The 24,824-nt window shown below is 32.8% G+C and overlaps 12 protein-coding genes across 12 annotated transcripts; 3 read left to right on the top strand and 9 right to left on the bottom strand.

The window, feature by feature from the left end:
- Positions 1–274: 274 nt before the first annotated feature.
- Positions 275–1,210, bottom strand: cubi_03267 (60s ribosomal protein L5; the record flags this gene model as incomplete). The annotated part of the gene is made up of 1 exon (XM_029020280.1): positions 275–1,210. The coding sequence occupies one exon, from the start codon at positions 1,208–1,210 to the stop codon at positions 275–277; it is 936 nt and encodes a 311-aa protein (XP_028873066.1).
- An 879-nt stretch (positions 1,211–2,089) lies between these two features.
- On the top strand, positions 2,090–2,869 carry cubi_03266 (60s ribosomal protein L7A; the record flags this gene model as incomplete). Its single annotated transcript, XM_029020279.1, has 1 exon — positions 2,090–2,869. One exon carries the CDS (start codon positions 2,090–2,092, stop codon positions 2,867–2,869), a length of 780 nt encoding a protein of 259 aa, XP_028873065.1.
- Positions 2,870–3,455: 586 nt separating this feature from the next.
- cubi_03265 (uncharacterized protein) lies at positions 3,456–6,722 on the top strand (the record flags this gene model as incomplete). Its single annotated transcript, XM_029020278.1, has 1 exon — positions 3,456–6,722. One exon carries the CDS (start codon positions 3,456–3,458, stop codon positions 6,720–6,722), a length of 3,267 nt encoding a protein of 1,088 aa, XP_028873064.1.
- A 115-nt stretch (positions 6,723–6,837) lies between these two features.
- On the bottom strand, positions 6,838–9,456 carry cubi_03264 (mucin; the record flags this gene model as incomplete). The annotated part of the gene is made up of 1 exon (XM_029020277.1): positions 6,838–9,456. The coding sequence occupies one exon, from the start codon at positions 9,454–9,456 to the stop codon at positions 6,838–6,840; it is 2,619 nt and encodes an 872-aa protein (XP_028873063.1).
- Positions 9,457–10,409: 953 nt separating this feature from the next.
- Positions 10,410–10,982, bottom strand: cubi_03263 (60s ribosomal protein l9; the record flags this gene model as incomplete). Its single annotated transcript, XM_029020276.1, has 1 exon — positions 10,410–10,982. The coding sequence occupies one exon, from the start codon at positions 10,980–10,982 to the stop codon at positions 10,410–10,412; it is 573 nt and encodes a 190-aa protein (XP_028873062.1).
- A 1,065-nt stretch (positions 10,983–12,047) lies between these two features.
- cubi_03262 (uncharacterized protein) lies at positions 12,048–12,536 on the top strand (the record flags this gene model as incomplete). The annotated part of the gene is made up of 1 exon (XM_029020275.1): positions 12,048–12,536. The coding sequence occupies one exon, from the start codon at positions 12,048–12,050 to the stop codon at positions 12,534–12,536; it is 489 nt and encodes a 162-aa protein (XP_028873061.1).
- Positions 12,537–12,577: 41 nt separating this feature from the next.
- Positions 12,578–14,158, bottom strand: cubi_03261 (oxidase or dehydrogenase; the record flags this gene model as incomplete). The annotated part of the gene is made up of 1 exon (XM_029020274.1): positions 12,578–14,158. One exon carries the CDS (start codon positions 14,156–14,158, stop codon positions 12,578–12,580), a length of 1,581 nt encoding a protein of 526 aa, XP_028873060.1.
- A 611-nt stretch (positions 14,159–14,769) lies between these two features.
- On the bottom strand, positions 14,770–18,501 carry cubi_03260 (DNA repair protein; the record flags this gene model as incomplete). The annotated part of the gene is made up of 1 exon (XM_029020273.1): positions 14,770–18,501. One exon carries the CDS (start codon positions 18,499–18,501, stop codon positions 14,770–14,772), a length of 3,732 nt encoding a protein of 1,243 aa, XP_028873059.1.
- A 414-nt stretch (positions 18,502–18,915) lies between these two features.
- Positions 18,916–19,682, bottom strand: cubi_03259 (vacuolar ATP synthase subunit E; the record flags this gene model as incomplete). The annotated part of the gene is made up of 2 exons (XM_029020272.1): positions 18,916–19,617; positions 19,680–19,682. The coding sequence occupies 2 exons, from the start codon at positions 19,680–19,682 to the stop codon at positions 18,916–18,918; spliced, it is 705 nt and encodes a 234-aa protein (XP_028873058.1).
- A 561-nt stretch (positions 19,683–20,243) lies between these two features.
- Positions 20,244–21,743, bottom strand: cubi_03258 (asparaginyl-tRNA synthetase; the record flags this gene model as incomplete). Its single annotated transcript, XM_029020271.1, has 1 exon — positions 20,244–21,743. The coding sequence occupies one exon, from the start codon at positions 21,741–21,743 to the stop codon at positions 20,244–20,246; it is 1,500 nt and encodes a 499-aa protein (XP_028873057.1).
- Positions 21,744–21,951: 208 nt separating this feature from the next.
- cubi_03257 (exoribonuclease PH) lies at positions 21,952–22,987 on the bottom strand (the record flags this gene model as incomplete). The annotated part of the gene is made up of 4 exons (XM_029020270.1): positions 21,952–22,318; positions 22,380–22,619; positions 22,674–22,738; positions 22,802–22,987. The coding sequence occupies 4 exons, from the start codon at positions 22,985–22,987 to the stop codon at positions 21,952–21,954; spliced, it is 858 nt and encodes a 285-aa protein (XP_028873056.1).
- A 457-nt stretch (positions 22,988–23,444) lies between these two features.
- Positions 23,445–24,000, bottom strand: cubi_03256 (uncharacterized protein; the record flags this gene model as incomplete). Its single annotated transcript, XM_029020269.1, has 2 exons — positions 23,445–23,905; positions 23,988–24,000. The coding sequence occupies 2 exons, from the start codon at positions 23,998–24,000 to the stop codon at positions 23,445–23,447; spliced, it is 474 nt and encodes a 157-aa protein (XP_028873055.1).
- Positions 24,001–24,824: the final 824 nt, after the last annotated feature.

Raw genomic sequence — 24,824 nt, 5'->3', positions numbered from 1 at the left:
AACTTGGTAAATGTAGTTTCCAAGACTTTTTACTTTTATCGTGTTAAGTATCTTTTATTAAGATTAAATTAGAATATTTAACAAAAAATCATAGATTAAGCAAGCTTGAGTCGGTTCAAAATAAGGAGCAGAAGCCAAAATGTGCATTAATGCTCCAAACTAATCACTAGAAGAAAAAAGCAAGAAAGCATTGAAAAGAAGAAATTTACGTGTTAAATAAGGGTTACGATCGCTATAGATGCAACATCATTATTATATGATACCTCTACAAAATTTACTCTTCCTGAGCGGCCAACTGAGCAACAAGTTCGATCTTCTTTTGGACTCTTTCCCTTCTTTGTTGGTTAGTTAGCTTGACGTGTCTAACGTATTGGGACTTTTCGGTCTTAATAGTGTTTCCAACACGAGTCTTAGTTACCTTTCTTGCTGGCTTCTTTTGGCGAGATGGGTCAGCATGGATTGCCTTAACAGCGTTCTTGTACATATCAGCGAGCTTGTCAGCAGTGATTCCGGCCTTAATGTATTGAGAGAAGTGAGTTTTGTACTTCTCTGGATCATCCTCCTGCATTTCAGACATGTAGTTGGAAATATGTTTCCCAAGAATACGGTCCTTGAGTACTTCAGCATCGAAAGAGTCCTCAGCACCATTTTCACCCTTGGTGAATCCTGGGAATCTGTTTGGTGAATGTGGTATATAGATTCCACCATCTGTAGCACCCTTCATGGCAGCGAATACACGGTTTCCACTAGTTGTTCTAGTAAGGCCAACATCCAAAATACATTTAAATGGTCTTCTATCTTCAGCTTCCTCCTCAACATGGTAGTCATCACCAGTAATCTCGCCAACTCCTGTAAAGATTTTATCCATATTGAGTTGTTTTAATACACGTCTGGCACATAAAAGACCAGTGCAGTATGATGCTGAAAAGTTAGCTAAACCAACTGGGACACCATATCTTGGTAATTCTGTAGAATCAGCTGAGCAAATTACTCTGTCTCCCTCAATTGTGGCATAAATAATCTGGCAGATTACTTTTGTATTGGTCAACCTTACAACAAAACGGTACTTTGGTGAATTGTACTTGGTCTTGTCCTGGGAAATCATAGCACGACGAGCTTGGTAATCAGTCTTACCTTCACGTCGTCTGCGTGGTTTAACCTGGTAACGGCTAAAGTATGCCTTATTCTTCAAAACCTTAACAAAAGCCATATTTTTAATATAAGATACTAATAAAAATGCCTAATGCTTTTTCGCCTAAAAAACCAAAATAAAGATCTTTTTGTTTTTCCAGCCTTTGTTTTTTTAATTGTGGAATTTTGCTACTATTTATTACCCTTTTTGTAGTCAAATTTTAATTTTTAATTTATGTTTATTATTATTAATATATTTGTTTTAGTAAATAATTGATTTGCCGCCAATTCTGAAACTTTATTTAGTAATTAATAGTAATTAAATATATTAGTCAGAGTGATAAATAGTAGAAAATTAATAAAAGTATAAATTTATTATTATTTTTATTATCATACAAATATTTTTAACAAACTTCTGTCTCAATAGTATTTATACTTGTAATTCTAAGCTAAATTCATTTTTTTTTAATTGAGACATGTATAATATAAACGGGAGACGAGACGATATTTTTTTACCGGTATATATTAAAAAAGTAAAAGGTAAAAATTTATTATTTTATATTATTTAAATAAATATTATATATACTTGTGTATATATAAGTGAAAGTTAATTCAATGATTGATAATAAATAGAAAAAATAAAGTCAATCATAATTTTTATTAATTGTCTCAGAACTATTTTTGAATAGCATTTTTAAGTGTTTGGCGTCTCTTTTATATATAAAATATATACAAAATAATATACTTTGGACTAAATAAATTAAATAGGCGGTGTAATAATCTGAATATTGATTGTAAAAGGTTAAGGTTGGAAAAAAAGAGAAACAAGAAGTTGCTGTTTTTTTAAAGTTAAAAATAGCTTTATTGGAGAATATTTTTTTTATATCTTCAAAAAACTTATTAACTGGAAAGGTATCAGGAATTTAAAGAGGTTTAGGGGAACTAAGAATTAGCTAAAATGGTAGCATCAAATAAATCAGGACAAAAGAAGAAGAGCGCAAATACTCAAAAGGTTCGTCATCCTTTAATTGAAAAGACCACTAGAAACTTCAGACTTGGAGGAGATATCCGCCCAAAAACTGATTTAACCCGTTATGTACGTTATCCACGTTACATTTTATTACAACGTCAAAAGAGTACTTTAATGAGACGTTTAAAGGTTCCACCAACCTTGAATCAATTCACTTGCACTCTTGATAAGAACCAATCTTCTCAGTTACTCCGTTTAATGGGTAAATACAAGCCAGAGACTCGTGCTGAGAAGAAGGCCAGACTCCAAGAGGAGGCTAAAAAGGCAGCAAATGGAGAGACAGTTGAGAGTAAGAAGCCATTGTTCCTTAAGTATGGTGTAAATCATGTAACAGATCTCGTTGAAATGAAGAAGGCTAAACTCGTAGTCATTGCTTCAGATGTCGACCCAATTGAAATCGTCTGTTTCCTTCCAGCTTTGTGTAGAAGAAAGGACGTTGCTTTCTGTATCATTGGCGGAAAGGCAAGACTCGGAAAGTTGATTGGTAAGAAGACTGCTGCAGTTGTAGCAATTGAGGGAGTTAGAAAGGAAGACCAAGCCGAATTCGATTTACTTTGCAACAACTTTAGAGCTCAATATAACGACAATGTTGAATTGAGAAGAAAGTGGGGAGGTGGAGTCATGGGTGTTAAGGCACAACATGTTATCAGAAGAAGAGAAAAGATCCTTGCTATGGAACAAGCAAAGAAGGTTGGTCTTGTCGCCTAATCTGATTTGGTTGAAATTTTATAATAAAACAAATAATTTTGACAAGGTTGAGCAATGAAAAAATGAAGACAAGGGTTGTCAATGTATTTTTCTGATTTATCTATCAATAACAACAGTTATTTTTTATTTGGAATATCTACGTGGCAGCATTATGTATCATTTAAAATCTCTGAAATAATATAATTGTCATTGTTATTATTATTATTATTCACTTTAGTTATTAATTTTCTATCCTTGATTTACTATATTTTCATTGTTGTTTTAATTTTAGTTCTTGGCCTTGCATGCATATTGAAATTTTACTTTTTATTTAGGTACCGGAGTTGGGCGCTGCTCTGGTTGTTAGCCATAACACGTGTTTACCGCCATGATTTTGGCGGGTTTGTGCATGTAAATGGCTCCCACAAATAAATATGAAATAAAATACATTATATTTACATAGAAAAGCAAATTGAGACAAATTAATAATTTTTTGGAATATTTGAGAGAGAAATGCTTATATAAGCGTGTGTAAATGAGAAGGCCTTGACTAGAATCCCTTGAGAGGATTTAACAAATAGATTAGAGGCAAAAAGCAAGTTAAAAGATGAGCGTTAATGAAGAGGATTCAAATGTTCAGGTTGGAAAGGTATTAGAAGCTGAGAATGAGGAGAAAAACATGCTTTTGGAAAGAATTAGAGAGCTTGAGGCCGAGAATAAGCAGTTAAAGGAAGGAAACAGAGATGAAATCATGATGAATGATTTTAAGCAGCTGGTGGATGATATGGACAGTGCAATGAATTACAGTATGCAGGTGGTGCAAGATAAGGATGAGGAAATCAAAAAGATAAGTGAGAGAATTTTAGAGAATAACAAAAAATGGAAAGGGTATGTAAAGCTGCTGGTAGATCAGATCTGTAAAAAGAATATGTTAATTGACAATATGAAAGAAGAAATGGACAAGTTCTTCGAAAAAACAAAAAAGCAGGAAATTGCGAATAGAGAGAATAATAGTAAGCTGACTTCATATGAAGAATTAATTCAGATAGACCAACAACTTTTGAAACAGTCGAAGCAAATAGAAGTCGAACTAAATAATAGAATACGGAAATTGGAGGAAGACAACAAAAAGTACTCAACTGCAATAAAGAAAATTTCAGAAAGTACCCAAAAGAAGATGTTAGATTATGCAAGTAAAATAGATCAGCAGCAATTAACTATTCGCCATTTAGCTTCAATTGTGGATAATTTTAGAGGGAGATTTTTGTATAATAATATAGGAAGGCAGAATGGAATACTGAACCAAATCAATAAGAAGAGTAGCTTGAATGTAAGCTCATCTAAGGAAATTATGAATCCTTTAGAATATGAGTTTGCTATTGTTTGGAGTAACTGTCAGGAAAAATCAATACGAAGAAGATGCGAGCTTTTGGAATTGTCTTTGAACTTAAAAAATGAAGATAATGAAGCAATTTTTAACTATTTAAACGATCTCCTTTTAAACAAAAGTATTTCAGTTTCTGATGCATTTTCTGCTTACTCTGACTACATTAGCCGAGTTTTAGGCCTATATGATTTGTTTTGTAAGTCCAATATTCTTTTGCAATATTTCCAATATAAAGCTTTAAGGTATTTACAAATTAATGGTATTGCAAATATGAAAAATAAAGGAGAGTTGACTGGGATCATTCAATGGGTCTGTAACATTACCATTGAAATAGGTTTTTTGATTTTAAATTTAGGCTCAATTATAATGTCCATAAGAGATTTTTCTAATAATAATGAATTCAGTTCTTCGAGCTTTGAAATTACCCAACTTCCATCTCTTTCTAAAATAAAAGCAATTTTAAAATGGATAGATAATATATCCCAAGTTGTTTTGAACGATAATTTAAATCAGAATATTACTTACGAGGAAATTAAAGAATTTAAAAACCTTTTACATGCACAAATACTGCATGCATGTCCACATCAAAATATTGGCAATGAAAACGCCGGTATAGAACTATTGCCAGTATGTTGTGTGGACGCAATAATGAATATTAACATTTCATTGTCAATTTTGGTGAGAATAAATATAAAATCAGTACAGGAAAAAAATTTGGATGAAATATACAGAAAGTCATTAGAAATATCGGAGAGGTTTTACTCAAAATGCGGAAATTTGAGTTTGAACGGGATTCATTATCCAATAGATGATAGGTTGTACTCATGGAATGGATTATATTGGATTAGAATACTGGGTCAGAGCAGTCATGAGGAATTTAAAGTATCTTTTCAGGAAATGATAATAAAACAGCATACAATTTATGATACAATGCATAATTCAGGAGAAAATGAGGGAGTTAACATAACAGAGTGTGTAGATAAACTATTTAAATCGGTTCAAGAAATGGATACAAGTTTGGATGAGTTGTTGAATCCTATTCACATGGAATTAGAAATCGAGAATTCCAAAAATACTGTGGGTATAGATTCTCTTCCTGAGATAATCATTTCTAGCAAGTTACAAAGATTAATAATGAGTATGGACGAACAAATTGAGTTGGAAGGAGATGTGAATAAAAATGAAACTATTTTAGTAACGAGTCAAAAAAAAGAAGGGAAAGAAATTGTGAAAGGTGAATCAGCAGAATTTGGGGGGTTAGATTTAGGGGAGGTGGTTATAGGATCTACTGAAATGGTAGAGAATATGGATTCAAAAATAGTCAATACAATTAGTTCTGATAGCCCAAAAAAAGCGAGATATGAACATTCAATAAGATTGTTAAATGAAAAGGTTCAGTCTTTAAAGAAGGAGTTGACAGAAAAGGAGGTCACATATTCATCATTTGAAGCAATGCAAGGTGAATATAAGAAGTTGCAGGACCATAAACAACTGCTAATGAGCAGAATAGAGGAGCAGGAACTTGAGATGAGGATGAATCGAGAACGCATGAAGAAGTATGAGGATACTGTGAAGCAAATGAAGATTGATTCTGATACTTTGAGGCGTGAATTGGAGAATTTACAGAATATCCCAAAGATTAAAGCATATAGTGAGCAAGATGTCTTGGAACCTGTTTATTTAAGAAGGTTAATAAGGCTGATGAGTAATAAGTTATATGAATTAGAAATGAATAGGTGGAATGAAAAAATAGCGAGGGAGGATCCGAATAGAGTATTAAAATCAAACTATTCTCAAAAGATGATATTAAGCCGAATTCATTCAAAAAATCCATTGGAAAAAATTGCAACAAGGATTCTGGAAAGGGAGAGGAGGAGGGAAGAGAGGGACAAGAAAAAGAAGGAGATGGAGGAAACAAACAAAGAGAATAGAGAGGGAGAAAATGAAAATGAAAACGAAAATGAAAATTTGGACGTTGACTTAAATTCACAAGCCGAAAAAAACCGTACTGATAATGATTTTCAAGGTGAACAATTTTTAAACAATTATTTAGAGGAACAGAAAGATGAGGAAAATGAATATACAGATATACTTGCCTTAATTGAGGAGTTTAAAGAATTACAAAAACAAATTATGCTCCACAGGTGTTCTATGCCGATTATGATTAATAAAGGCTCAGGAAGTAGCTCTTCATTTGAGAAGGAGTGGGAAGAATACATTAAGACTGAGTCCAGATTAAAATATAAGTTACATATAATGAAGGTCTCATTGCAAGAATTGATTTCAGGAACAGGGGAGGGACTAGGAGAGAAGTGCAACTTGGAGGATACTTACATTAGCAAAAAGATTGGGAAGATGTCACTAAAGATTCCATCTGTTGGAAAAGACTCAGCATTAAGCATGATCAGAAATCAGAGTAATATAATGCAGGTGAATATTAGTGAATGGAATGAAATTATTCAGAATCTTGTAAAGATAACAACATAAGAATTTTTAACTAAAGATAAATTAGTGATTAAAAAATTAAAATTCTTTAACAATATATATATGGACGTTAAGTATAGATAGTATTAAATTAGAATTGAATTTAAATACAGCTCGATTATTCATCATCTTCATCAGAGGAAGACTCCAAATTCATGCTAAGGTCAATATTATCCATATCAGACAAATCTTTTTTAAAACTTTCATCTTGATTCAATTTCTCAGACTCAAATTTTAAGCTTTCCTTTGTGTCCATGGAAGTTGTAATTAATTCTTTGGGTTCTTCGCTTTGCAAAGATGAAGATGAGGGTGATGAAGAAGAAGAAAGTGAAAAAGCTTCCTCTTGCGGTGGCTGGCTCAAGGATGGGGATTCCGGTTTGTAATCAGATTGAACAGAAAAGTCTTCATCCTTATAATCAAGGTAAAGTAAGTCTTTCTTAGAATAATCACAAAAAGATGCATGAAGAAAAACATTATTCATATTACTTGATCTTAGAAATTTGTTATCGTCATTATCGTTAGAGAAAGAGTTTGAATAAACTTTTGAACTAAAGAAATTGAAAATTGGTTCAATTCGCTCATCTTTGAGGTCATAATCGAGATTGAATAAAAGACAGTTAAAGATTTGGTGGATATTACTAAAAACTGCAAGATTTGGGTTCATCTCGGAATCTTGGTAGTATTCGGAAATCGTATTGGATATCTGATAAGTCAGATCAATGATGATCTTTTTGATCTGGAGGTCTGAATTAATTAAATTTTGCATTCCAAGAAGATTTAAATTGAACAATTGGCAATTCTTAATAACTATATTGTATAAGACTTTTGAACTTAAAATATGGTATTTATTGATTAATCTATCTAAGGATGAATATGGTTCTCTTTGTCTGAATTCTTTGGCAACTCTTGTATATCTTAGGCCCAGAATTATACTATTGGCAAGACTATAAGTTAATGTGAGAGAGAGAAGTTTTTGAATTATTGATTTGTTTATCATAATATCTTTATAGGTTGAAAATTTGGTATAATTTTGAGGATTGTTTATTGAATTTGAATTGGAGTTTGCTAATTCTATAGAAAATTCTTGAATACTGCTTATTTCTTGGAGAAGTTCCTCGTAATATTCCAATATTTTCAAACTTGCATTAAAAGATAGGAAGATCTGGAAATCAAAATCATTAAATCTAGTTTCTGGAACCAGACCAAATGCAAATATTATGCTAGAATGATAATTTTTTAATAGGAATTGAGATATTTCAGTATTTTGGAACTTGTAATAAGTTGAAGGTACATACTCTATTGAAAAAACTGAAATTAAATACTCCTGGATCATATGAGAATAAACAACTAAACCAGTTTTTCCTGAAACCTTTAGTAAATTTTCAAAGATCTCCTGGTAAAGGTATGTTAACATTAATATGTACTCCACTTTTGTGAATAGTTCAAGTTGAATACTACCATCTTCATTAAATGAAGATGAATATTCTTTACTCTTCAACTTATTGCTACTATTCCTCACTGTAAATATATCGGAAATCAAGGAAGTCAATATTCTGATTTTATTTAACTGGTCGAACTTATTGTTATTTTCCTCATCCATAACCAATTCATTATTTGGCTTTGACTTTCCACTCGCCTTTATTTTAACTTCACCATTAAAAATCTCAGGGTTTTCACTATCTCTTTCCAAGTAAATAGTTACAAACTCATCTACTACTCTATAAACCTCTTCTAATATGATAATCCTCAAATTACCTAGAACCTGCATAATCTGAGGGGTGATCAATGTGGTAACCGGACTTCCCGCCTCTTTTTTGCATGCATTTTCCAAATTTCCACCAGTATTAAAAAAATTGTTACTTAAATTGGTTATATTGTAATTTGATGGAAGATATACTCCAGAATAGATAATCAGAATAGAAAATAACTCAAGATTCCTAAGGATTCTTTTTTTAAGTTCCAATATAGAAGAGTCGGAACAGTTTAAAGAAAGTTTAGATTCTTGCTGGAAATGTTCTGCTGAATTATTTAAATCTGAAATCAGAAAATTGAGTAATTCTTGGCTGGATAATGTGAGTCCATACTTAATTCCATTACTATTAAAGTTATTATTACTACCGTTACTACTGGTATTATTGTTGGAATTGTTATTACTAGCAATCTCTCTCATCCAAGTAATAACACAAAGAAGTATTCTGGAGTTATTAATAACATAATCATCTTCAGATTGTGTATAACACCAAAACAAGTAATTTTTGAGAGGAGCTTGAAGTACTCTCAAAAGATTAAAATCTGGCACCATACCAAAAATCACACTTAAGCCTTGTAACATTTCTTTGTGGAGATTACAACTAATACTAATCAAAGAAACTCCTTTTAAGAATCTTCTAAGTATTCGAATTACTCTTGCAATAGTATGTTGTGAATCAAATCCCTCAAAAGTAAAAGCTCTAATACAGGCAGAGAAACCGGCTTTAATTAACAGAACTTTTTCTTCACAAGATGATAATTCTTCAGTATCATCATTATCATTGTTATTGTCATTGTCATCACCACTAATATTCCCCAGATTACAATTACATTCGTTATTAATTGTTGATTCTTCAGATTCTATAAATAGAATGTCAGAAATTTGGCATATAGATGTGGCATTGCAATCTGAACCTTTAGAGTTATTGACATCATTAATTATGGATCCTAATTTCTGGAACTGGGAATCATTCAGCATGAGTCTCATCCTTTATTGGTTAATTATCTTATATTTTTTTCCTTCTATCACTCTAACTACTTAACTCTTGCTAAAGTTCCTTTTTGTATTTTTGCTCAATTACTAGTGCTATTTAATTTTCTAATTTTTGATTATTTGTGTTTAAATTAAAATCCTATTTTTTAAAAATAGATGGCGCCAAAGTCTGATTGACATTATGTACCGGCATAAGGTACCGACCGTAAAATAAGTCTGGGGAGTAAAATCTTCTACTAAAAAATAAGAATACCAAAATGAAACTGTCATTTTAATGAAATTAATTGTATGTATGAATGTATCTACACATGAATGATTATATGAATATTTGTATTTTGTGCATCATATATAGATTGTTAGGCAATACTGGAACTATTATGGCAGTGTTAAAATATTATTAGAATCTCATAAATAACTTCTTTTTTTAGGAAAAAACAAAACTAGCCGGTTCTAGATTTTACATTTTCAGAAAAGAACATAGATTTAATATTGAGAGTATTGGTATTAGAATGAATACAGGTAGTATATGAAACAGTCAAAAAGTAATGAGAAAGAATATATCTCCTAAATCTCTTTTCTACCAAATCTAAACCCAAATAAGAAGGAATCTTCTTCCTAAAAAGTAGGATCCACAAGTTACACATCTGGAATATCGACTCCAGCGTAACCAGGAGTAATCGGTTAATAATACATCCATAACACATTTAAATTCCCCCCAAAGGTGAAAAAGTACATAGAGTAATCTAAGGCATCACCTCCCCTCCATTTTCTGGAGCACGAAGAGAATCAGAAGAGATCAAAACATTAGGAAGAAGAAACTTATTTATAGCATATTTCCTATTAATAATTTGTAGTTTTGGCTACTTTCATGTTAATGTGAATTCGTAATAATTAACCTCTCAATCATTATGATGTGTATTGTTTCCTCCCCACAATACCTTAACAATTTACTCATCCTTAACAACGGTACCCTTTTCACTAACATAAATACCGTCAAGGAATTTACGTATATCCTTATTTCTTGCAAGAGCGCATTGGTGAATCAAAGCTGCAGAACGAGATACAAGCTCTAAATCAGTACCTGTAATAATTAACTCGTCCTTAACGGCATTAGATTTCTCAACAACAACCCCAGGAAGCATCTTAACAGTTCTAACTCTCTTCTCTCCCAAAAAGTTTCTGATCTCAATCAAACTACCGTTGTTTAAAATATTTGAATTAATTGGAAAGTGGGAATAAACAAGACGCATCTTATACTCAAACTTTTTCATTACACCAACCATCATATTTTTAATTGCTGAGCAAACAGTATTAATTGCCGATTGATGACGTGGAGTGCCAAACCATACTTCAATTCTAACCACTTTACCATTACCACATAACTTAATATCTACTGGTAAATGGTTAAAGGATCTTGTAACCTGGCCAAACTTCCCTGAAACTGTAACAGTTCTGGATTTAACAGAAACTGTTGTTCCTTCCATAACGCGGAATGACTCATAAGTGAAAATGTCCTTCATTTTTTCCTCTTAATCACAAATTTATTAAGCTTATATATAAATATTTATTTACTTAATTCTTCCCTAATTAGAAATATGGCTCAAAAATTAACTCAGATTAGTAAATCCTTGTCAATTTTACACCCTTAAAATTTCTTCCACTCGTAAATTTATGAGGAATTAATTGTTTTCAAAACAATTACTTTGATTTTGTCAAACTTCGTTGCTTTATTCACCGCTAAAATATATTATATAATTTAATAATATTTGATATATTATTATATTATTAATATATTTACAAAATTTGATTTGCCCCTATTTAATTTATTTTTTTTTTTATTTTTTTTTTGAGACAATATTAGACATTTTTAGACAATGATGAGACGTGGCCATTTTCCCGCCCATTTGAAGGTACCGAATATTATTAATAATTTTATCTGTAGGAATTCTGTTAGTAAATTTTTGAAAATATTTTATGATCAATACATGTTTTCTCATTATTTCTGAATTTTTTCTTCTTTTTAATTTTATTATTTTTTGTTTATAATTAATGATAATTGGTTTTTAAGGCAAATTGCAATTTAAATGACTATTTGAGAATTCACTGTATGTATTTGGTATATTTACGATGATCCAGGTCAGAATCACAAAATTACACTAAATATTTAATTAGATTGGTGTAATTCTGGATTTAAGAGAGAACTTACTTTGCCTTGTACAATAATATGTCTCTTTGATTTGTTTAGCTCTTGAAAAATTTACTTGTGTTTAATTTTATCCACTTAAATCTTTAAATTAGAGCCCGCGATTTTACTCCGGTATACAAAAGAAAGCCGATCGTGATTTTTTGATCGATTTAAATAATGGTTTAATAATAAAGAGCAATTACATACATGAATTATTTTTGTCTGAGAAATATAGTAATAAAGCTGCTCATTTGAAATTTAACCACTTTTTTTGTATACATTACAAAGAGTAATACAAGTTATTCTCATTTAGGAGATGTAATTTAGTTGAATTCATTCATGTAAATATATTCATAAATTTATTTTAAAAAATCCAATCGAATTATAAACAGTGAAATTCATGAGTGAAAAAGAAGAGCCTGAAATTTCTTTGAAAAGTAGCAAAAATAAGGCCAAAATCTCGAAATGTATTACATGGGACGAGGACACCATCGCCATGCATGATATTGAGAGAGGAACCAGAATGGAAATTAATGAGCCAGATACTCCATACTATTATGGTAGTTCAAACCCGTCCGATGATGAAGAGCCATATATGCAACCATCAACTAGGCAAAAATCTGCGGTAGATCTTAATGAGCTTTCTTCAAGATTATTTGAATACTCTAATCAAATTGACAATTCTCCTGACTATTTCCCATCCTCTAATAATAATGATAATGCGAATTCCCCAACTCATAAATCAAAGCGAGATCTTTTTAAGGAAAAAAGAAAATTGCACTATAAAGAGTTCATTACTGCCAAATCCCAAATCTCCAAAGACAACAGTTCTCTTTCTGATTTTGATTCTGATTCCGAGTCGTCCACTAATTATAAACCAAAGAGCTGAATAAGAAATTTTAATTATATTTGACAGAAAATCCATTCCAATTATAAATCATTCTGAAAATCGCTTTCGTGTATTTCATACTCCGGAATATCCTTCTTTAACGAATTCTCGTTTATATTAATCCCAAGCCTATTACATATAGTTATCATATCTTCACTAGCACTTCCTATACAAGTAGTACCACTTATAGGCTGAGCAATATTTAATATTAAATTCTCGTCAGTGTGTATCTTTGAACGATCTAATATGATTTCATTCTTTTCTCCTGAGATATTTAGTAACTGATTAATAGAAATATCAAAATCTTCTTGCTTGTCCTTTAATTGATTCGTGTTTAGTGATGGAATGATCCTTCTGCTTCCCTGAATCAGCTGTTCATTTATTAACAGTGGAACTTCCCTCTTCAACTTTTCAATTTTATCTCTTAATGACTTTTCTTTAATATTCCTAAATAAGCCAAATGGAGAGGAAGAAATGTCTCGTATTGTTGAAAAATCACTCAAATTCATAGATTTCAATAACCATGATATTGGGAGAGTATATGAAGAAGCTAAGAAACGAATATTATTTTTTGAACCAATTGTTGGGAAACCATAAACAGATGTTGATTCTGGACAGGATAAACTTTGTAGGCCACTTACAATTCCTCTTAATTCCCCCTTAACTGTGTTTTGAAACTTTCCAAACATGTTCAGTACTATCCAGTCAGAACAATAACCTAATTCTCTTACTAAGTTAAATACAGTTCCAATATCATTTATTACTAGAAATCTCGAATATATATTTTTTCCACCTGAATCTATCTTATAATATACCTCTCCATCTAAAGATATCCTTTTAATACTTTGAACGTTCATGCCTACATAGTTTCTTATTAATGACTTTTTTCTAAAAGATATCTCATCCGCTAATTTTTTGAACAATGCTGATAAAATATCATAATTAATACTTGTATATTCATCATGTAATAATATTCCATTCATTCTTTCCTTCCTTAATTTGCTTGAAAAATCATCCAAATAAGCAATATTTGGTTCCAACTTACTTATTTCCTTTCCATCAATTAATTTTATTTTTGGAAAAAAATGTCTAAATTCCTGAAATCTCTCCTCAATTCTGTTATTCTCTTCTTCCCCTAATCCCAATAATATCTTGTTCCTTTTTTCCATCAATTCATTGCCCACTCCTCCTGGAAACTCCTTCACTAAATTTCTCAACATATTTGAAAGTTTCAATAACCTGAAAGAATGTTGTAAATCTGCATTTGTGTCAGTCTCACCCGAATGTATTGTTTTATCTAAATGATATATTAAATTCTTCTCAGCCTCCTTTTTATCCGACAAAAAAACTATACTCTTAATATTAGTATGCTTTGCCAGTAGATATACTAAAGCAGAACCTGTTACTCCACCTCCCATAATTAATACGTCAACCACATTCTTTTTTACTCCATTTTCCTCAATTATTGGGTGTAAATCCTTCTTGTATTTCATTCTTGTAGTGTTGATATTTCTCTTCCCTAATCTCCTTGAAAGACAACTAAATCCCATAATTACACTCCTTCCGCTGAATTTGGAAGGTTCTAACCAGGCTCTGCCTGCAAATCTTCCTATATTCAGCATTTTAATTTCATTAATTAATTTCCTTTCAATTAAACAGTTAAAAGTGTTTACTTTTCAACTTCAATCTTTGAATTAATATAAACACTATATCTTGCAAACACTTTTCTCTGCACTGCTTTTTGTTTGAATTTTCCCCACTTTCTTTTTCTATTTATTTTTAAATTTTTGAAGATTTTCACTTTTTATTTTCCATTTTACTTTGTAGATCCTCGAATTCTGAACCACTTAACTTTAAAGAAATCTTGATATAGCTTTTGTTGTTCCTTCAAAATTTTTCTAAATCTATAGAAAATATATATTATAAATTTAAAGTATTATCACCTCTAAATTCTCACATTTTTTGATTCTTTCCCGCCATTTGCACCACTTGCAAATTTGCATGTTTGCATGCAATTAATGTGGATAAATTTTATGATAAAATCGGAAGTAATTAAGTTGTACATTTTTATAAAAAGAAAGAAACAAATTTAAATTAGAAAAAAGACAGGAACATTAATGACATAATTATTACTAAAAGCATTAATTCTACTTTAAATAGTAGCTCAGAGAAAAAACACATAGAAACAACTTCTACCTGGTGAACCTCGTAGCTTGAAATGCGTAAAAATTAATTAGGATAATGACTCTAAACAACTAAGAACAGAGTCCTTGTTGTTTTTGAAAAATTCTTGTATCTTAGAAAAGTCGTCTTGGATTAAAACATCCATGAGAAGTTTCTTTGTCTCAGAAATGTTCCTTAGGAGTAAGGTAGATGACTCAACATCACTAGCTAAAGCCACAGAATTATCTATAACTTCTTGTGGGATTCCAGCTAATTGAGCAACATTCATACCATAAGACTTTGGACAAATACCAGATATAAACTTATATAGAAAAGTGATAGATTTTGTCTCATTATTTAATTTTAAATCCATGTGGAACGGAAGAACCTTTGTGTCATTAGAAAACTCGTCACAAAGCAAGTGAAGATGAGTTGAAAAGAGGCATCTGCACTTGATAATTCTTGAAATGTACTCAAGAGTAGCAATGGAAATTGCTGTCCCATCAAAAGTTGAGGTTCCTCTGCCAAGCTCATCAATGATGACCAAAGAATCCTCAGATGAATGGTTAAGGATATCAGCGGTTTCCTCAAGCTCAACCAAGAAAGTGCTTTTTCCTTCAATAATTAAATCATAAGCACCGATTCTGGTGAAAATCTTATCTACTACTGTTAGCCTACACTCAGAAGCTGGAACATAACATCCTATTTGAGCCATTATAACGGAAATGCATGTTTGCCTGAGAATAGTAGATTTTCCACCCATGTTGGGCCCAGTAACTAAAGAGCAAGGTGCCGGAGAAGAACCTCCATTTAGTACTATATCATTTGGGATGTAATTTGTTTTAAGCTTAGCTACGACGGGATGTCTGCTCTCTTTAAGCTCCAACATTGGTAAACCATTGGTTTCATCTTTGGAGAGGAAAACTGGCTTGCAAAACGGACCATCTGATGTATCTATTGAAACCAGAGCCAAGGAAGATAGTACATCTAACTGGGAAATTGAATCTGAAATTGCCATAAAGGAAGATAATTCAGAGTGGAATTCCTTGCACATAAGATGTAAATAAGGAAACAAACTTTTCTGGAGCTGCTCCTCCTTATACTCTAGATCGTATAAAAGTTGTTTAATTTCCTCGGTGTGGAATCTCACATAGCCTTTCTTGGAAGATGTAATTTCTGCAGAATCTGGGAATCTGGACTTTGGAATACTTTCTGGGCATTCCACCTCGTATCTGTACTTGCAGTTTGCAAATGAAATTGCTGTAGTATTCATCTGCTTGCTAATTCTCTTCAATTCATCGTCAAAGCATAACTTGGTTTTGTTAATTGAATCTAACAAGTCATCGTACTCTTTGCAGTTTCCTGGAACAGGAATCCAGTCCTTACCATTTGAGTCCAAGGTAACCAGAGATCTTAATCTTTCAGTAGTAGCAAATGTATTTTGTAGGAATCCTTCAGAAGAGTCATCTCTAATTCCAGTTAAAGCCACTAAAAGCTTAGGCATATCTTTTCTGGAGTTCTCATCTCCAAAAACACGTATAATACATTGAAGAACTGAATCGAACAGATTCATTGAGTTAACGAATTCATCGAATCTTCTTTGAACCACGTTTGAAAAGTAAACTGCTCCTCTTTTATTTTGCAAAACACCTGAAGTAATTCTGTTGATCAGACGCTCAAAGTCAAGATGTTGTGAGTACTTCTTCCTTGATCCCTTTGATGATGCTGAAGATGCCATTTTCTCAATAGCTCTTAGTTCATCTCTAAACTCGTACAGCTTTTCTGAGTTGTCCATAAACCATTTAACTGAGTCTAGGCGTTCATTAATCCTATCAGTATTAACCAGAGGGTAGGTAATCCATCTTTTTAGTAATCTAGTGCCTCCTGGCGTGATAGTATGCTTTAGGAAACCAAATAAAGAGTTCTTCTCATCACCATGTTGAGACTGTAATAACTCCAAATCCTTTATTGCTCCCACATTCACCATCAAATGTTTGGAAACAGATGGATCGTACTCAGTAAAGATTCCTGTCATTATCAACCTATCACAAAGTAATATAGTTGATAAATACCTAAAAGTACCAGATAATGCACAGCATAAAGCTTCAGACTTATTACAAAGGCGGTTTACTACCTCTGGAACAGGAACCTGTAGCTTCTCAAATGTCTCCAAGATATCATTAATTGCTAACACAGAGTCAACAAAGTTCCTAAAGTTGGTTAGCTGAATTGAAGGGACTATGGAGCTTAAGTATCTTAAAATAGAAAGAGGCATGTTCCCAGGTAAATAAGCAATTTCTTTTGGCTGAACTTGGCATACAATTGTTCTTACCTGCAAAAACTGATCTCCCTTTTCTTCAATGTTAATCAGTTCCGCCTTTCCAGTAGTAATATCAACACAAACCACCCCAATCTCGTAAGCCAACTCTTCTGACTCTTTCTTTGAAAAATATAAAGTCATCAAAACGCTGGCCATATCACTAAGCATATCAGGACGTACCAAAGTCCCGTTTGTAAACACCTCGTTTACACTTCTCTTAATTGCCTTATCCTTTTTTACTCCCCTGGATGCACTTCTATTGCGTTCTTCCAACTCCTTTGGAGTTTCCATCTGCTCCACTACTACCACTCTGTACCCCAGCTCAACCAGTTTGTTTGCGTAGGCATGCAAAGCTGTCTCTGGAAATCCAACATGTGGTTTAGAATCCGAAGATGTCCATCTCAGATCACAGTGTTTCTGACAAATAAATGCATCTATATAAAAAAGTTCGTAAAACTTTCCCATCTTGAAGAACAATAATTTATCAAAATGCTCCTTCTTGAGCTCCCAGTACTGTTCCATTGCAGGGGTGAAGTGCATTCTCTCCTCCTTTGCTTCTCTACTATTGGGGCTTGGCACCCAAATCGTAGATGGGTCATAACATGGATCTTGAGGGCGAGTCCCCTTAGAATCTCTTATATTCCGTAACTGAACCCAAGATGGAAGTGAGAAATTACGCCCTATTTGAAGCATTGCCTCTACGTAATCTCTAAATAGTAAGCTGCTTTGTGCTGCAGCTGTCCCAAGAAGCTCCTTACCTAATTCTTCTTCCTCGTTAATCACAGAATTCCCGGCCTCATGAAATTTAATTTCTGACTCTTTTCTACTGGATTTTGGTAAACTGCTCCCTAAATCCGAAAAGTCCGAGGGAATTTTCTGTTCAATTTTCGCCGCTACTTCAGCCTCTAAAGCCTCATCATAACCAATATCGTAGCCAAAGCCTGAGATATCCCCATCCAACTGAGAAGCTGTAGGACCACTTCTTGAACTATTTCTTTCTTCTGACTCATCATCACTATTCAGCCTCCGTTTGATTCTACGCGAAAGAATCTCCTCAGAGCCCAACTCTTCATCAGAATCACAAATCTTCCGAATCCTCCTCCCTGTTGTCTCCACCCCAGAATTGTCTGATTTCTGGCCATTTGTCTTACATGGCGTAGTTTCACAAGTGGTTGCATTTCCATCTGCCGAGAACATCTCTAAGTCCCTGATTCTTCTGAATGAATCTCTTTGCAGAGAGTCCAATTTCTTTTCGCTGAAGCTCAGCTCTGAATTTAAAAGTTCCCTTTCAATATCTCTATCCTCACTCATTAATTCGTCATCCAGCCTAGAATTTTTGTTTTTTGGCACTGGAGTTGATGTGTTTTGTCCAATATTACTTGATTCTTTCTTAGAACCAACCTTTGGAGAAAAAAATGAGAGAATACTTGATTGGCGATCCCCCTTTTGAGAACTTTGATTCTGCCTTGATTTCTTTTCCATCTTTCCCAACTTTAAATTTATTCGTGTGTGAAAAATGGCGAAAATGCTAACCTATGAACTGAAAACTTGCTTTCCAACTAACCTATCCTACTCTGAGAAACCTCTTAAGAGAACATAAACTCCTATTCCACTGAATTTTTAAAATATTCGAAAAAAATACAATTTCTGCAAAGGTTGCCTAAATTTAACTTAATTCGAAATTCCTGCTTCAGGTTTTTTCAAAATATTAATGTGGGAAAAAATAATTAGCCGGCAAATTATTATGACAATTTCCCCTATACCGGCATTTATGTATTACACAAGTAAATGCATGCACACTAAAAAACACCTATAAATTTAAAAATTATGGATTATTCTTAAATACAAATAAATAAAGCTAATACTTTTTTCTTTCTTAAATTCTCTCCGCTTTAATTAAGCAGCTTTTGGGAAAAGAGTAGATCTTATGATTGGAGCATCATTTTGAATGACCAAATCTAGTCTTGCGTCTAGAGTATTGTTGCATACAATTTTTCCATCCAAATTAGTAACCATAATTCCACCAGAGCAGAACTTAGAATTCTGCTCAACACTGGTGGGAGCAGGGAATAAGAAGTTTTCCTTGTCCACAGTAGCCTCAATATTCATTGAGACACCGCACTCCTTATGTAAAATATCCTTATATTTTTTGATTGCCTTTGGAATGGCACTTTCTACAATAGAAACATCTGACTTTCTACATTTAACAACAACAACAGGCTCCAAAAGCTTCAACATTGCCTGAGTGAGTAAATCTACTAAAATTGGTTCGTAGGCTGTTGGGTTGGTAGAAATCTCGCACATCTTTTTCCTAGTTTGTTGAACTACCTCAGTCAAAACTTGTGCTCTGGCTGCCATCTTCTTAAGTCTGGCTTTATTAACTGCAGTGCTTCTAGCAATTGCTCTTTCTATCTCTAATCTTTTTACCTTTTTCTTAAGATCCTGACGAATTTGCTCCTTATAGTTCTGCACCAATTTTAACTTTTCAATATTAAAATCCTGTAAAGCTTTTGCTTCAATTTCATTTGCCTTGTCCTTGGCCTCATTTAAGATGAAGTTGATCATCTGCTGAATCTGCTTCTGTGCTTCAATATCGTCCTGAATTAGAGAAAAGAAAGGAAATTAATACTCAATTCCTCAATACATTCTGAATAACTTACCATTTTTTATGTTCTCTAAATATAATGCTAAGATATATCCGTCAATCAAAAATACGTTGTTCTCTGTTAATTAGTATTCGTTGAAATTCTCGAGTTACTAACTAATAAAAATTATAAGTTACAGTGTAAACAACTTATAAAGTGTTGTATTCTTTCAGTAGAAATTTGCGCCAAAATTTTGAGTTTTTATTATTTTCTTTAACCTAAAAAAGTTATTATAATGAAAAGTTATTTATCTCTATTTATTATATTATTTAACCTCCATACTGATTTTACTTGCATTTGCGGGATATTTACCGCCGGAAAGGTGCCGCCATTTTGATAATTTTCACAAAAAGGATTGTTGAAATAGAAACACAACAATAATTATTGTCAGCAAAAGAATGGGGAAAAGAAATGAACTAGATGTAAATTAACCCAATGAAAATTCTTAGATAATGTTGCAGGTGGGAGAAAGTAAAAGTACAAAAACAACTTATTTACTAAAGTACCTAGGACCTTAGGCTAAAAGCAAATTTAAACACTAGTAGAATTGTGCAAATTACTCAATTTGAAATCTGATAATCAGAATTCGCAGTGATTAGGGTATCTGGGGAATGGAATGACGTCACGTACATTTTCCACACCAGTAACCATCATAATTAGTCTTTCAAATCCCAACCCAAAACCTGAATGTGGGACCGAACCATATTTTCTGAGTTCATTATACCACCAATAGGGAGTTGGGTCCATATTTCTGTCTTTCATCGCGTTCTCCAACTTCTCAATATCATCCTCTCTCTGAGATCCACCGATGACCTCTCCAATTTTTGGTACTAGAATGTCCATAGCTGCTACTGTATTTCCATCTTCATTCAATTTCATATAGAAAGACTTGATATCTTTGGGATAATCATAGATTATGCAAGGTCTTTTTTCAAGAATATCTGTGATATACTTTTCATGTTCTGAACCCAAGTCCATTCCCCATGAGACGGGAACATTGAACTCCTTATCATGAGGTTTTAGCATTTCAATTGCTTCGGTATATGAAATTCTTGCAAAATCATTCTTGCAAATAACCTTTAATCTCTCAATAAGTCCGTTTTCTATGTTCTTATCAAGATACAATAAGTCTGGCATATTGTTTATTAAAACATACTCCACAGTGTATTTAAGGAGTCCTTCTCCAAGTTTCATATTATCTTGAAGATCAGCGAACGCCATTTCAGGCTCGATCATCCAAAACTCGGCAAGATGTCTTGTCGTGTGAGAATTTTCTGCTCTGAAAGTTGGACCAAATGTGTAGACGTCAGACATAGAGCATGCAAAGTTTTCCAAAGCAAGCTGTCCAGACACTGTTAAGAAAGAAGCTTTCCCAAAGAAATCTTTTCTAAAGTCAACAGCCATATCTTGGCTTCCCTCAATCTTCAACGTAGGAATATTGGAAATTTTGTTATTTGATTCTGATGGTAACACAGTGGTTACTTGGAACATTTCTCCTGCTCCCTCGCAGTCTGCTGCTGTAATAATCGGAGTGTGAATATACAGGAACCCATTCCTTTGGAAATATTCATGTATTGCAATGGCGAGAGAGTTTCTAATTCTCATTACTGAACTGAAGAATTGACTTCTGGGACGTAGGTGAGCAACCTCTCTTAAGAACTCCTTTGAATGATGCTTTTTTGCAAGTGGGTATTTTGAAGCGTCACACAATCCACAAATCTTAAGTTCATCATCCCCCGTATTCAAAAGCAACTCAACTGACTGACCCTGAGCTGGTGATTTGACTATTGTACCAGTTATCTTAAATGAGCATCCTGCAGTTGCCTTCAAACCCTCCTCAAATCCTTTAACAGTTTTCTCAATCACACACTGTAAGTTGCTCGCAGTTGAACCATCATTCAAAGATATGAAGAGCAAAGTGTCGGAACATTGTTTCCTAACAGTTCTTGCCCATCCTCCAACAGTCACCTTCTTTCCAATATAAGACGCTCCGCAGTCCTCACCATCCAAAATTGAGGATATCCTTAATCTTCCAGTTACTGAGAGTTCAGTAACAACTTTTTTTTCTGGTTTGATCATTCTTATGCTTTGCTTGTATATCTGTCAAAAATATTTAATACATTACATTTTAACGGAATTCCCGCCAAAACTTTAATATTTTTGTCTTGTTTTTTGTCTTAAATTAAACCCTACTCTGAGCGGACACTTTCGAGATTGTAAGAAATAAAAAGTTAGAGAACAAGAAGGAAAGTTTTATATTCTAATATATCATAGCTAGCTACTGTGTTTATACTTGCTTATCAGAGAAAAACTCGTCTAGGGATTTGGAGATTTCGGAGGAAATCTCTGCTGCTTTGTTGATTATTGTTGGAATGAGGTTTAAATCAAGTGTGTTTGAATAGACTTTGTTCATTGCGACACATTCTCCTTTAGAATTAATAGAAAGTGCAATGATAGTTTTTGAGCATATTTGTTCTTGAATGTTCATATCCCATATTACCTTACCTCTAATGCATCCGGCTGAAATGATTAGAGGAATATCTTGGAAAGGAAATAAGGTACCGGAGCAAATAGAGGGTGATACAGTGTATGTAAAGTCTTTGTTGCTGTTTTCCCTAGTTGAAGTTGAGGGTGAAACAGTGATTTTTGGAATCCTGTAGGCGTAATTTGGAGTTATAATAGGCCAAGGAGGAAATTAAAAGACCGATTACTTACCTAGTAGTTCTTAAAGCAGTTTGAATCGCTATAGCTACCCAATCGACCATATTACCTCCAAAACTTAGGATAGTAGCGTCAATATAAATATTCCAATAGAGTTTATTTTCTGAAATAGTCAGTTTTGATAAATCAAAATTTTTGAAACACATGTCTTTAATAATAGTAGTTATATAGAAAGAATAGTCCTCTTCTGTGAAGGATGGTGCTACATTAGATATCTTATCCATAATATTAGAACTAAGTAAAATAATAGTAATTAAGAAAGGAAAATTATAAGCCTTAGTATCTTACCAATCAACATTAACCATAATGGAACCTCCAGTTACCGGCTCATTCTTTCCTGTAATAGGTACTATCTCACACTGAATAGTTTAAAACGAGTTTAAAATTTATATTTGATACAAATATTAGTAACATACCTTAACTGCAACAATTATATCAAGTTCGTCATTCTTTATACGGGAAGACCCATTAGCAGTAGAAATAACATCCAGAGCAATAACTATTGGTCTGAAATCGGTTAAATCTCTTCCATCATTACGAATTCCCTGGTCAACACCATCCTCTAAGAATAACCTTTCTGAGTCAGAGATAGACTTTGTCATTGATTTTAAAGTCACAATAGTTACAAATAATATGAAATACCAGTAAAAGAATTATAAGTAATGGTAATAACTAGAATTGTATTTAATTTTCCTCAACTATTCATTTAAAATGGGCAGTTCTGTGACCTTGACAAAAAAACAGCCTGTTCTCCGGCTTCATTAACAATAAAAAGAATGGCGCCAAAATGTATGTTTAGCCCTAGCCCTCAGGAGCATGTAGATATTACGAATAAATAGTCTAATAAAAGGGGCGAAAGTAAATGGCGAAGTTCAAAGTAGCTGGGTCTTATTCTAACTTTATTCCAAAGGGTTTTCTTTGCATCTAAGGTATTATACTTCAATTTAATCTAACACTATTTCTATATTAACAATAACATAGAATCGAATTCTACGGATCTTGGAACAATGTGTTTTTTATGTCGCAAAGTATGCATATATACTTCAAGCAAGTAAGTAATTAACAGCAAAACTTGAATAAACGTCTCTTTGCCCCTCTCTTTCTTGGAATAACTGGCCCATCCTGTACATATTGGAAAGAACCAGATTGTGGGAAAGGATAAGGCATTCCATTTGGATCATAAGCCCCTGCATAATAGCTCATTGGTAGGTAAGATTGAGTGTCCCATTGAGCTGATGTATAATATACGGGGTTTTCGTTAGGCAAATATTGAGTATTAATCGGTGCTTGAACCTGAGTTGGATCTCCTCCATTGAATGCACTTGGCCATTGAGTAGTATAAACTGGGAATCCTTCAGGTCTCATTACTCCTGCATATTGGCTGAATACTGGAGCATGTTGTGGTTGGTAATATTGCCCAGGAATCTGTTGAACCATACCAATTCCACCATTTGCCCCCATTTGGTTAACCTGAGATTGATAAAGTACAGAAGCTGGGATTTGACTTTGACCGGCGTTTACTTTATATTTTGTTGTTTAAAATGGTCAAATAATTACAGACAATCAGTTAATCACCCAATTTACCCAACTTACTTAACTTACCTTGTTCTTCCATTGAATCAAAACTAGAAAATTATGTACTTTCTCGAACAGAAAACTATTTGATTGGATGTAAGTAATTCCTGCCTTTTAAATTTTTCAAATCAAATATTTAAAACCTAAATATTTCAATATCCGATTTTTTCCTACCCTTTAACTTTATTTATTGCGCATGTACCCTTTACATAACACAAATCCACTTACGTGGGCAAGGCGCCACTAAAGATAGATCTTTTTAATAGTATTTTCAGAAAATAATTATATGTAATTACACCATTTTTGGAAAAAAAGCTGAGTTTCTTAGTTATTAACAATTAATTTTACTAAGTACATAGTTCATATTTTTGCTTTTTTGGGAAAATAGAGAGAGAAAATTCCACAGAGTATTTCAATTATCAAATTCAATATTGTCTTAATTTCATGTTTAGAAAATTAGTTTTTTGAAATAAATAAGATTACATAGATTTTCTGTTAATAATCTTCTTTACATTTTTTTTATTCTATTATTTTTATTCAGGAATTTTTTTTTTTTTTGTGGAAATATTGCATGTAAATCCCGGTAACAAAACTTGCAGATTGTATATGCACATGTAACTCGTGGCAAGTGCTAGCGAAGTCAAACAATTTAATAAAAAACAAACATTTTCTTTTTTAGCTCAAATAAAACGAGAGAATAAAAACATTCTATGTTAATTAAATCAGTCACTTGGGTAAAATGAAATTAAAGAAGCCTTAATGGAAAAAACGAGTAATTATTACCTTAAATTAGACTTAATGAAAAATATTTTCATAACAACTAATTATTTACTCAAATTAATGTGAGAATATATAAGATTTTTT

Source organism: Cryptosporidium ubiquitum (assembly GCF_001865345.1).
Source record: "Cryptosporidium ubiquitum isolate 39726 chromosome Unknown contig_10, whole genome shotgun sequence".
Lineage (NCBI taxonomy): Eukaryota > Apicomplexa > Conoidasida > Eucoccidiorida > Cryptosporidiidae > Cryptosporidium > Cryptosporidium ubiquitum.
This window is presented reverse-complemented; position numbering and strand designations above follow the sequence as displayed.